Below are 12,814 nucleotides of genomic sequence, written 5' to 3'. Positions count from 1 at the left end.
GCTGGGTTGCTCTTGGGTTGCGAAGCTGTTGTAGATCTCCTTGATCTTGCGGTGGAAGAAGGTGGCAAGATTGTTGTAGAGGTCTTTATACGGAATGTCTGCTGTCTCTGTGCTGGGTTTAGCCAATTATTTGACCACAGCGAAGAGTTCCTTGCTGTTGTGTGCGTTGGCATTGATGCGTTCCTGGATGGCTGCTTTCTTTGTTGTTCTGATGACGCGGTGGTGTGCAGTGACGGCGGATTTGAAGACTGCACGGTCTGCTGTGATCTTGCTGTTCCTCCATCTTTTCTTTAGCCGTCTGCAGGTGCGCCTGGACTCTTGGAGGGTGGAGGAGAACCAGCTGGCTTTCCTGGAGGGTAGTTTGCCTGAAGGTTACCAGAGGGGGTTCAGTGTGTTGGCGCAATCGGAGATCCAGCAGTGGAGGTTGCGTGCTGAGGTGTCGGTGTGTTGGTCTTCGGTGACCTTGTTCCAGCTTCAGCGAGGATTACGTTGGGCGGGGTGGCATACGGTGCGGTTGGTGAAGGAGAAGTGGACACAGTGGTGGTCGGTCCAGTGTGGCTCGAAGGTGTGGCTGACAGAGATGTTGTTACTTGCGGAGAAGATGGGTTCGAGCGTGTGTCCTGCTGAGTGGGTTGGCGTTGTGACCAGTTGTCTGAGTCCGATGGTAGCAAAGTTCTCCAGTAGGGATGAGGTGTTGTGGTCTTCGAGGTTGTCCAGGTGGAAATTGAGGTATCTGAGGAGGATGTAGTCCATTGAGGCGAAAGTGTGGTAAGCAATAAAGCTCCGTTTAAGAAACATGTTTATATCTATTTATTAAGGAGTAAAAGTTCCTAGAAGGTATTAATAGAAAGGACTCCATAATTTAAAAATGTTGCATTTACTTTTAAATTAAAATAAGTTATTCAAATATTTTAAAATACAATATTTATTTTTTATATATATATATATATACAACTGTTCTGATGTTAAACTAAATTTATTATCATTTTTAAAATGAAATATTTTAACATTATTTCCTATGGCACTTTATTTTTAGTCCCTGACTCCATTATTTTCTACGGGAGAGTTTGGAGGTACCGGTGGTTGAATATGTGTGGTCCTGGAGTTACTTTAAGTCTAAGCTGGAGTACATTTAAGGCTGTTTTGGGTCCTTTTTGGCTGTAGTAACTTTAGAAGTTGAATTTGTGAATACCAACTGGCTTACTCTTTTGTGGGTGAGGGCATGCCCCTCCTTAAACCCCATCTTCAACCCTTCCTCAACCCCACCTTACTCCTTCCTAAGCCCTTCCTATTTTGAAGTAAGAATTTCTCATTTTCCAGTCACTCCCTCATCTGCCTATTTACTACGGAAACAAACTTAGGCATACTTGTTCGCAGATTTCTGCACTGGAAGCAGAGACCTCTGCACATAGGATAGTGAATAGCTGTTTGTAGTATGTGAGTAGTACTGTTGCAATATAAAAAGTGCAGTTTGTGAATTGGCCCTTTTGTTGTTGGTCAAATAAAAGATATTGGGACCTACAGAAAAATAAGCTCATCCCACAGCATTATGATTATTTTATCCCGAGAGTTCAATCGGTTAGCGGCCCAGAAAGTCTCAGCTGTCTTGTCCAGGGGATGTAGACTGCACCTGACCACCTAAGCTTGAAAGGGCATATCTTTACACCGGTCATAATATCCTGATCACCAAGATTAAAATGTTTCACTTTTGAAAATTCAGTTTTTGCAGTCTTTAAAACTCATCTTGCTAACTTTCTGAAGCATTTCATTTATTTTAACATGTTCTGTGTGCATTTCTTTTCTCAATATGGTCAATTATTTGTGAGTAGAAGAAGAGTCTGTCTCTATTTTGATTGATCAACTTGGAGAGGAAGTTGGAGAAAATGGCTCTGACCCCAAAATAGGTAAGTTACAAGCATGCCCCAGGTCTGACACTGTGGGCCTTGGACAGCAAAAGCCTTTTTAATAAGACAGATGTGTTTACATTGCTGACATCGGGCTCTAAACAAGTTGTAAATTCTCCTTGGATGTTTCATGGATATTAACAGGTCAGATACCTTATCAGTCTGCTTGCAAGGTGTTGCAGTGATGTTATTTGATTTAATTTAGATGCATTCATTGACACATATTTAGGTCTAAAAACAAAAGTGCAGACGTACAGTTACCAACACTTAAATGTATACTGCGACGGGCATTGGGCCTTCCATTTGCACATGATTCAATATCTTTCTTGTCTATCTCCTCCGCTCAGTGCTTCTGATTCAGTAGCTTTCATCCCTATTCTTGTGTTGGTCACGTCTCTACAGTATTTTGGTGTCAACATGTTTTGAAGGAAAGAGTGTTATATAACCACTGCTGACTATGGAGAACTAGTTTTCCTTTTGCATGTTTCTATAGAATTTTACTTTATGCACTCCATGAGAGTATGTGGCCCTTCATCTTTCCTCTTGTGTGTGGCTTTACCTAGCTCTCCACAGCTACCTTTGCTTCCACCCCTCTTTCTTTACCAGTATCATTCATTGTTCTCCTTTCAGTTGGGCTTGATCCAACCCCTTTAATCTTTGCCTGGAGCCTCACCCTCATTGCTTCCACCTCTTGTGCTGCACAACGTTCGGCACATCAGGTTAGCTGCATTCATCATCCTCTCCCTCTTACCCTTGAGCCTGCACCTCATTGCTTCCTGTCCCACCTCTCCCTTTGCATGTTTCTTGGAACATCAAGCTTGAAGTGATCACTTTCTCTTTCTCTCTTCATGATCAATCTCCTGCCATTTCCACACTTTTGGCTGCTGCATTGCACATTCAAGGACTCGACTAAAGAACAGTTCTCCTTAATCAAACTCACTTCTTATGAACATGAACATGATTTCTACTACTTATCAATAATAATAATAGGGTTCATTGTTCTAAAATATACAGGAGATGCACTGAAATTCAGCATAATGACTATCACCACCAAAATCCATCATTGAGTTATTTATTTACGCCATAGAAAACACAAAAAAAGTATTACACATGCACAAGTGAGTATACAGAATTATACATTGAATCCATGCCCTCCATGATCTGGCAGCTCAAAATAAAAGTACAATCTATTATTTTTTTTACCTTTTATCCTTTCCACTTTAAACAAAATGATACATTCAATGGTGTCTGATTCTCTGGTATCCTGAATTTGAGAAAGCAGTAATGGAAGCACAGTCTAGTAACTGCTCAACGTACTGCAGCTTGGTATAGAAAAGACTGGCGTCAGGCTCACTGCGCAGCTCAAGGTAGTGCAGCTTGCTAAAGCAATCACTTCTGTGTGATTCATGGGTCCTCTAGTAGTAACGTACGGTACTGCTGTGTGCTGGCACAGATGCTTGTGTTTGACTTAAGGGACCTCTGGTAACAGCTTACGGTACGGCATCCTGTATCGGTAAAGTGCCAATTCCTGCATTTCAAGACCATATGAATGTGCGAAGATAGTAAGACCGATTGTTTCTGCTAGTGCATGTTGTAAAGCGCAAGTTCCTTGTTTGCTTACCTTCCCAGTTGCGTATGTGTCGTAGTACATATGACCAGGACCACCAGGTAAGTTGTGTACTTGTTGTTTTATTTTCCTAGTCACGTCCAGGAGCCACTGCCGCGTAGCCATCTCAGCTCATCCTTATTTTTGGGGTTTGGGCATTCAACCACCACCTTTACAAGTCTAGGTCTTGGGACACTGCTATTGCCTGAAACACTGTAACCCAGGAATTCAATTAGTTTTTTTCTAAAATCACATTTCTGCTTTTTCACCACAACTCCTTTTTCAGCAAAAATCTGCAGAACTGATCTCAGCACTTTGTCATGTTCGTCCAAATGCTTTGCATAAATCAAGACGTCATCCTGAAAAACAAGGACTTCTTAAATCTTACTCAGCAGCTGTTGCATGATGCACTGAAAAACCAAGGTCGTGGATGCCAAGCCAAACGGCATCCGACAGAACAGAAATGTGCCAAATGGCAAATTAAATGCAGTATAATGCCTGGAAGATTCCTCTAGAACTACCTGATGGTAGGCAGACTCTAGATCAATTTTAGAAAACAATTCTGTCCCACCTAGGATGGAAATCTACCCAGATTTCTTTGTTCAAACTCCTACGGTCAATGCAGAGCCACATGTGACCATTGCGTTTACGAGATATTACGAAAGGTGACAACCATAAACTGGTCTCTGTTGATTCAATCATACCTTTACATTCTAGTCTGACTAATTCCTTCTGTAAGGCATCTCGTAGACTGAACGGCACAGAGCTTATTTTATGTTTAACTGGGATGGCTCCCTGTTTTATTTTTATCATGTGTTTAAACCTTGCAATTTTTCCTAGGTCAGACGGAAAAACTGTAGGAAATTCAACTTCCATGGAATTGGATGTCAAAAACTCTTTAACCACAAGTACTTGCCCACTAGTTCTAGGTTTGAGCTTTAACCCAAAAAGTCCTTGATGGCACCATCCCAATATGTTGAGGCCTTTCTCTGCTGTGTATATTTTGCCTTGGATTTTCGTCCCTTAAACTCTAACTCATCTTCAATAAAGCCCTCCAAATAAATTTTCCTACCTTCGTAAGAAACTGTAGCTCTGTCGGGGGCAAACCACTTCCTGTCTACCCACGTTGTATGGAATAACGTTACCATGGTCATTCCAACACCTGAGTCAACCAACAGATGTAATGTTTTGTCCCCCACCATGACATCAATGTACGGATCAACACACATGTTGAGATTACTACTAACCACCTCATTTCAGGCATCACCAGAATCATATCCTCAAACTCTTCCATCAAATTCTGGTCCACATCCTCAGAAACATACTCTTCCAGCATACATCCCACTTTTGAAAAACTTGCCTGAGCACTTTGGCAAACCTTTGCAAAGTGTCCCATTTTAGTACACTTGCTGTATGGAATGTTTCTAGCCAGGCACTTTTTACCTACTCTTCCATGGGGGTTGTTGCCGCACCTGAAACGAATGTTTGTGCGTTTAAAGACGTTTTTCTCGCTGTGTTTCACATCCTCCCGTACTTGTGCATTACTTTGGACTACATTAACACTCTCTTTTACTGGTGTGGGAACACTCAATTCCTTCAATGATAATTGTGCCAACTCCACACTTTTTGCCACCTTAATGACTTCATCTAAAGATGGGTCACCTATTGTTAGTAACTTTTGTTGAATCAGTTTGTCACAACAATGACCGATAAACTGATCCCATATTAACGGATCAGTGTGCGCTCCAAATTGACACTGTGAACTCAGTTTTCTTAAGGCACTTATTTTTTTGTAACATATTTTTATTGACATTTTCAGATTTAATATACCGTACATCATTCACATCTTTCCAGTAAGTATGGCATAAAGTACAGTATGCGGTATTACACACCAACTGTAAATCCTGACTTAGAGTCCTCAGAAAGATGTTATGATCAAGTACGAGGCAGTGTGTGTATCCCATGGATACGCATGAATACTATGTCACGTGAACAGGGGTGCAACACAGGTTTAAACTAGGGGAAGGGCATGGAAATTCACCTCCGGACCGCGTGACCGAGTGTATAACTGTCGTGTGGGTGTGGCCCCTCGTAAACTCGCGCTTGGAACTCCTCTTAGGGTCGACCGGCAGCGGCATTAGTGTGCCCTATCCGGCTATGTGGGACTACTCTATTGGGGCAGATTGTGTGAATGTGTCATCTGTAGGGTCCTCGCCAGGGGTCCATTGCTTTTTCTTAAGGCACTTATATACGCATCCACGTTCTCACATTGTGTTTGCCCTCTTTTAACAAACTTGTGATGAAGTACCACTCTGCTAGGTTGAATATCAAACCTTGCTTTAATTTTTTGACAACTTCTTGGTACTCATCAAGAGCATCCCCCACCACTACAGGTAAATCCTTTTAAAAATTTTATTTTGTTATTGTTGTAGCAAAAGTATTAAATTTTACACAGTACAAAATTACAAAGTACAAGAAGGTAACCTGCATAAGTCCCATTCCACCTGAATGACTTTCATAGTTCATATTTCATTTTTAAGAGAAGAAAAAGATAAAAATAAAGCGTCATCTAAGCAAAATATATAATACACAGAAGTATAAAGAATATAGAAACAATTTAATTCAGAAACCGCCAAATTCTTTCAAGTTTAGCATAGGAGCCTACCCTTTTTTCGTAAATGGATTCCCTATTGAAGACTCTCTGAATTTTTAAAATCCATTCAGAGATCGTCGGGACCACCTTAGACTTCCAGTTTGCTAAAATAAGTGATCTTGCAATTAAAGTAGCAATGAAGATAAATTGACGTTGGCCTAAGGTCAAATCTTTACTCGACTCTACATTGCCAAAAAGGGCAGTGAGAGAGCTAGGAGAAAGATTAGATTCCAATTTCTTGTTAATTTCAGAAAAAATATCCTGCCAAAAGTTGCTCAATTGGCAGCATAAAAACCTGACATGGAGCCAGTCCCCCACTGCAAGCTCACATCTAAAGCACCTAGGGTCACTAGAGGGGAGTCAATCGGGGGTGTAGTAAATTATCCATTTACTAAACTATGCCATTCTTCTTAGGTTGGCAGCCCTGACTGTTTTGCAGCTCATGTTATTGTGGTTTTGCCATAGTTGCAGGGAAAAAGTGCAACCAGTGGTCGCATTTATCTTTTCCAGGTGATTAATGATTGCCTGTTTGTTCTCCACTGATTTAAGTAATTTATACCATTTGCCTATGTCCTTAGTTTTAAATATGAAATATGCCTTCCCCAGGAGAGCGCCTGGGCAATCTTTTTTAGGAGTTAGGCCTATGCAGAACTGCTTAACCTATGCAAAACTAAATATCAAATTACTGCTTATGTTAGTTTTGCTATTTCGTATCTGTTGCCAGGAGAGAAGTCCTTCATTACTATAAAAGTCCTGAAGAGTCAAGAACCCTAATTTTCCCACTGAACACAATTTAAACGGGACCACTGTAATCCCAGCGAAATACATTCTTTTAATTTCATCTGGGGGTGAAGCCACGGAATATCATACATTCCCCATATTTTTTGAAAAAGCATAGTGATCACCCTTGGTTTCTTATAGCGTGATTGTTTGGGAAGTTTGGGTACCCGTAGAAAAGGCGCAAGGTCGATCTCAGATTCTTTAAGCATAGTTGACAGAAAAAGATTGGCTTCGATCAACTCCTCTACATTGTTATAATTAAGCCAATTAAGGATTGAGGCATGATAATATAGCCGTACATCTGGTAGGGCTAAGCCCCCGTCCTCTACTTCAAGTTGGAGAATTTGTAATTTTTTTATCGGTTTTTGTGCCGACCAGATGAAATGTCTAAATTCAGATTGCACAGAATCAAAAAAAGATTTTGGAATTTTAATCATTAAATTAGAAAAGGGAAAAAAGAAGAGCGGAAGAATATTCATTTTAATAAGGGCAACACGCCCCATGATTGAAATGGGGAGATTTTCCCATTGTTTGAACAAACTTTTTATTTTGTTTGAAGTGGAAATGAAGTTTAATGGAAAAGATCTTCCAATTTGGTGGTCACAAAAATCCCGAGATATCTTATTGGCTTGGTTGCGTTGTAATGTTCCCGGATGGCGAGAAGCAAAATGTCAGCGGTGCTATTAAAAAGAAGCACTTCTGATTTGTAATGATTGATTTTATATCCTCCAATATTAGTGAACTCCCCAATTTTATCTAAGGCTCTCGTTATGTTCTCCCTATCTGCTGCTAGATAGAGCGCCATATCATCGGTAAAAAGTTTAAGTTTCGCCGAGTCCGGTAAGGGAGCGGCTATAGTATCATCCTGCCGAATAGCACATGCCAGAGGTTCAATGAACAGGGCAAATAACACCGGGGAGAGCGGACAGCCTTGGCGTGTCCCCCAGCTGATGGAAATTGTACCTGCGATATCTCCATTGATAATGATGGAAGCTTTTGCATTACGGTACAGATTTTTCACTACAAGGCAGAATTCCCGCGGAATCGCAAAGTTTCTTAAGATGGAAAATAAGACCTGCCATTGTACTCTGCCGAATGCTTTTTCAGCTTCAAGCATAACTACAGCCGCCTTAGTTTTACTGATAGAACAATAATCGATTGCCTGCACCAGATAATGAATGTTAACAGACAATAGTCTGTCCTTGAGAAAGCCGTTCTGGTCATGATGGACAAGTGTGGGGGCAACCTGCGCGAGTCTATTTGTCAGGATTTTAGTAAAGATTTTATAATCTGAATTCAATAGACTAATAGGGCGATAGGAGTTAACCTCATCTTCTGGTTTCCCTTTCTTAACAAAGCTTATTACAGCCGCTTGAGAAAATCTTTCCGGAACTGGGTCCCCTCCAAGAATCCCATTAAATAACGTGCTTAAAAATATAGCAAGTTGCGGGGAAAAGATCTTATAAATCTCGGAGGGAATTCCGTCTGGCCCGCAGGCCTTAGCTGTCGGAGATAGGTTGATTGCCTGGATGACTTTGTTGATGGTAATATCTGAGCGCAGGAGTTATTGCGCCTCAGATGATAAGGTAGGAATATTTAACTTATCCAGCCAAGCCAGAGCGACCTCAGGGCAGGTATTATGCGTCTCTCTATAGAAATCGTTATAGTACTTAAGAAAGACCTCTGAGATCTCTGAAGGAAGGTACGTGGAACAGAGTGGTTGGATCTAAAAGTGCACACGGCGGTGAGCTCCCGTCATGCTCCGCGAGTGAAGACGAGGCAGATCGGGCGGCTGATGGCGTTTCTCTTTCAACAGTATAGAGAGGAGGAGCAGGCTTGAGTCTCTCTTCGTTGCTCTGGAAGGCGGCATGCGATTGATCTTTACATGGTGGATACATTGTTACCGCAAGCTGGAAAACAGTTCCGGAAAGAAAGAGGCTCATTGGCATCGCTGTGGTTCTGTAGCTCCAAGTGCGGCAATTGGGGGGGAAAAAAAGCCTGAAGCGATCTTTTCTCTGGTGCCAGGCGTCTATGCTTGGTGTTAAGGAGCCGACAAACTTGAAAGGAGGGGGGAAAAAAGCTGAGGAAATCCTCCTTTTGATGCCGGGCGACAGACGGTGTTTGTCCTTGAACAGAGAGGGTGCGGTCGGCTGAAGGCATTGTCTCCTGCTGCTGGGTAGAGCGGAGGAGTAGGTTCGAGTCTCTCTCCGTTACCTCTGTGCTTGGGAGGTGGTGTGCAGCTGATCCTCAGCACTCTGGTGCTTGGAAGGTGGCGCGCAGCTGATTCGTGGCCTCTGCTTCATTGCTGCTACATCCGAGCAGTAAGTTGAAAGCTGAGAACAGACCCGGTGAGAGAGGGACTTGCCACCACCCCTGCAATTTCGTTTGTGGAAATCTGCTGAAGGAAGTGGCTGGCGGCGTGTTACTTTTTATTTGGGATATACCAACGCGGATGGTGGCACTCTGTTCTTTGGAGCCAGTGATCGGCTGGACTTTTTTCTTTTTTGGCAAGTGTGGGTGCGGAGACGGCCTAGCTAGGTCTGGGTTCGCCTCACGTCCCTCCCCCATCAGTTTTCATTGAGTGTCTTACAAAGCCATGAAAAGACTTTCCCGGGACAGTACTGTTAAGCCCCGATTAGTAGCACGGACTGTTAAGAATCGAAATAGGATTTCTTCTGCTTCAGAGATGGAGACAGATCTCTGGCTATCAAGTGGGAGATCCAAGGCTTTCTCCCCGAAAAAGAATCTGCCCTGCAAAAAATCTAAGGAGCAAGAGGCTCGCAAGTTAGCCGCACCTTGGAATTCTACATCTATCATAGGCCCCCTCGACTCCACAGCCAACACATTAAGTGCTGGTAGACTGATCTCCTCGTCGGGGGCCGAGGCTAGTGCTTCAGGTCCAGATGCAACACCTTTATCAAATCTACCCTCAGGAATGCAACAAGGGACTTATCCACTTTTTGCTGGCATCGGCACGAAAATCCACCCAAAAGCAGCTGACCTTATAACACCAGAGCATGGCCCTATTGTAGTAATCCAGGATAATCACGAGGCAGGCTTCCTGGGGGAGGATTCAGCAGTTGGTCTTCCAGGTAGTTCCTTATTAATTTCTGCCATTGAAGCTCCAGATGAATCCCCACCTGTGGTGGTTTCTTCTAGCCCTGGAGCGGATCAATCTAAGTTGCAGGAATCCCAGGGAACATAGGAAGCTATATCTCATGCTTTACTACATCAGATTTTGGCAGAGTTGCAAAGTATGAAACTTACACAGGTGGAAGCTCAAAACAAAACGGAATCCAAGCTAAGCTCTATCCACTCTGATATCCAGCAACTTACCTCATGCATTAGCCATACAGAACAACGGGTGTTGGACCTTGAAGATAAAATGCCTATACACATAAGTCAAATCTCAAAACTACAGTCCGAACTCATCAGTCTCCAAATAAAGGTGTATGATGTGGAAAATAGTGCACGAAGATGTAATCTTCGCATCATAGGAGTCCCAGAGGGTAGTGAGAATGGTCGTTCTGTGGTGGAAGCTGTTGCGGATTTGATTTTTAAATATGTGTGTCCTGAGATGGCAACTCTGATTTCAGACCTTACTATCACCAGAGTTCATCGGGTCCCGGCAGTCCAATATGCCAATGCTCAATATCCCAGAACTATCATTGCAAGTGGAGGAGTGTGGCTCAATGGTTAGAGCGGCAGACCCTGAAGCAGAGTTCTGGCCAGGGACCAGGGTTCGATTCCCACCTCGGCGGGGCTCGGGCTCAATTTCCTCGGACCTGTCTATTCTCGCCTCGGTGCCTATTCTAATCACGGGCCCCACGCTGCAACTCTGGGAAATAGCTTGCTTAGCCTCCACACCGGCCCCAACAGCACTAAGGATGCCTGCTTCACCCTGGGGGTGCCCAGGAGTGGACACTTCACAGGGAAAGCCAGGAGGGGTTCCACAGCGGTATGAGTATCAGCGCCAGGAAACTGCAAAGGCGACACCGCAAGGTGGCCGTCTGGTGACAGTGCGCTCTATAAGTACCTTGACATTTACATTTACATTTACAAATGTTGGTGATTTCAGAATAAAGGACAAGATTCTGGCACGTGCTATCCAAAACAAAGGATTTCAAACTTCTGATAACTTTTCATTTACATTTTTTCAAGATATTTCTGCCTTTTCGGCACAGAGGAGAAAGGAGTTTAGAGGCATGATCAATTCCTTTCAGCAGCTGGGGGCCCCGGCGGGTATAATCCAGCAATCTAAAGTTTTCCATAAAGGGTGGGTTAAGATTTTTAACTCAGTGGAGACTGCCCAGGATTTTTTACAGTCCATACAGCATGCAGGAGATGGGATTAAGGGCTAGCAGTTCTTGGTTCCTTCTTGTTTCGCCCTTTTTTTTTCTTTTCTCTCCTCTTTCTTGAGCTAAAGATAGACCAAGGTATATATGCCTAGTCCTTCTCTTTTTTTTATTTTTTCACAGACAGTGTTAGCCGCCTTCCCCCCCCCCCCCTTATCGCCTTGGGTTCCATGTCACTGCACCCCAGTATAGGGAGAAGAGGAGGGATAGATAGGGTCACAAAGGGGGAGAGGGGGTTCATTTGTGTGGGGGGGCGCTCCAGGATCCCTAGACGGGCAGGGTTCCAAGGTCAAGAGGGGTCATGGGTGGGGGTTTCACGAGTGGATGGGGAGGGGAGGGAGACAAGGGCACAGGGGGGAATAATGTGTAGCATTTGTTCAAAAAGCTTCAAGTCCCATGCAAGATTTTTTGTCTTTTCTTTGTGTTATCAGATTGTGTGCTTTTTATGTAGAATTAAGAATTTAAAGAAAAAGAAAAATGGTCATTAAAATGCTGCAGATAGTGTCTTGTAATGTCAATGGTTTTAATAATAGAGTTAAGATATGCTCTATGATGGCTTGGTTTAGATCTTTTCAAGCTGATGTGGTATTTGTGCAAAAGACACATTGTACGGAGGGCCTCCGTGTAGATAAAGCCTCGGGCTATTTTCAACATGAATTTTATGCTTCCTCCAACGCTGCTGTCAGAGGGGTCGCTATCTTGGTAGCTAAGAAACTCCAATGTGAGATCTTGATTGTACATAAAGATCCAAATGCCAGGTGGCTCTGGGTACAGATGAAGATTTCAGGCCAACTTTTTAATTTTGTGAGCTATTATGGTCCTATCGAGGACTCTCCATTATCTCTGCAGTCTCTGTATGATTTTGCAACATCTCAGTCCGGGTACTTTGTAATAGGGGGGGGGATTTTAACTTGTTGATAAACCCTGCCTTAGACTGCACCCGAGCCAATAAGAAACAAACTAAACCCAATTCTAGAAAGGTGTATCAGAATTTTATAAGGGACTTTGCGTTAGTAGACTGTTGGAGGGTCCAATACCCGGATAAAAGGCAATATACTTGTCCCTCAGGTAGATTTCATTCCTCTTCTAGGATTGACTTTTTTTGATCTTGCATACTCTTTTAAAAACCATGTCTGAAATTTGTGAAAATCCCTTCTCAGATCATGCTCTGATTGTGGTGAAGTTTGAAATTAAATTCCAAATGAAAATTAGACCCAGATAGATATTTGATAAATCCCTCCTTATAGATGAACAATGGGTTAGATATATTCGATTGGCACTGGAGGAGTTTTTAAAATTAAATATCAATACCGCTTCGACATTTTCTCTCTGGAATGCTCTAAAAGCTTTTTTTCGGGGCGAGGCGATTGGCTATCTGGCCCTTAAGAGGAAAATAGAGAATTCTCAAAGATCACAGCTTGAGAATGAGCACAGCCGCACTACTGCAGAATATCTTGCTAGACCAACTCCAGAAAGGAAAGCTAAACTCGCTGGTGCCAAGTCCAATTTATATGAT

At 42.9% G+C, this 12,814-nt stretch overlaps 1 protein-coding gene across 3 annotated transcripts in view; it reads left to right on the top strand.

Moving 5' to 3' along the window:
* The window catches only part of LOC146811576 (zinc finger protein 567-like), a 91,178-nt gene that overhangs the window by 41,078 nt on the left and 37,286 nt on the right, over window positions 1-12,814 (top strand). For all 3 annotated transcript variants that reach the window (XM_085618550.1, XM_085618551.1, XM_085618552.1), the window contains one exon: window positions 1,830-1,904. In XM_085618550.1, coding sequence (XP_085474676.1) covers window positions 1,830-1,904 — 75 coding nt within the window. The remainder of the gene's footprint in view (window positions 1-1,829; window positions 1,905-12,814) is intronic.

This window comes from Triturus cristatus, chromosome 7 (genome assembly GCF_964204655.1).
Source record: "Triturus cristatus chromosome 7, aTriCri1.1, whole genome shotgun sequence".
Taxonomy (NCBI): domain Eukaryota; kingdom Metazoa; phylum Chordata; class Amphibia; order Caudata; family Salamandridae; genus Triturus; species Triturus cristatus.
This window is presented reverse-complemented; position numbering and strand designations above follow the sequence as displayed.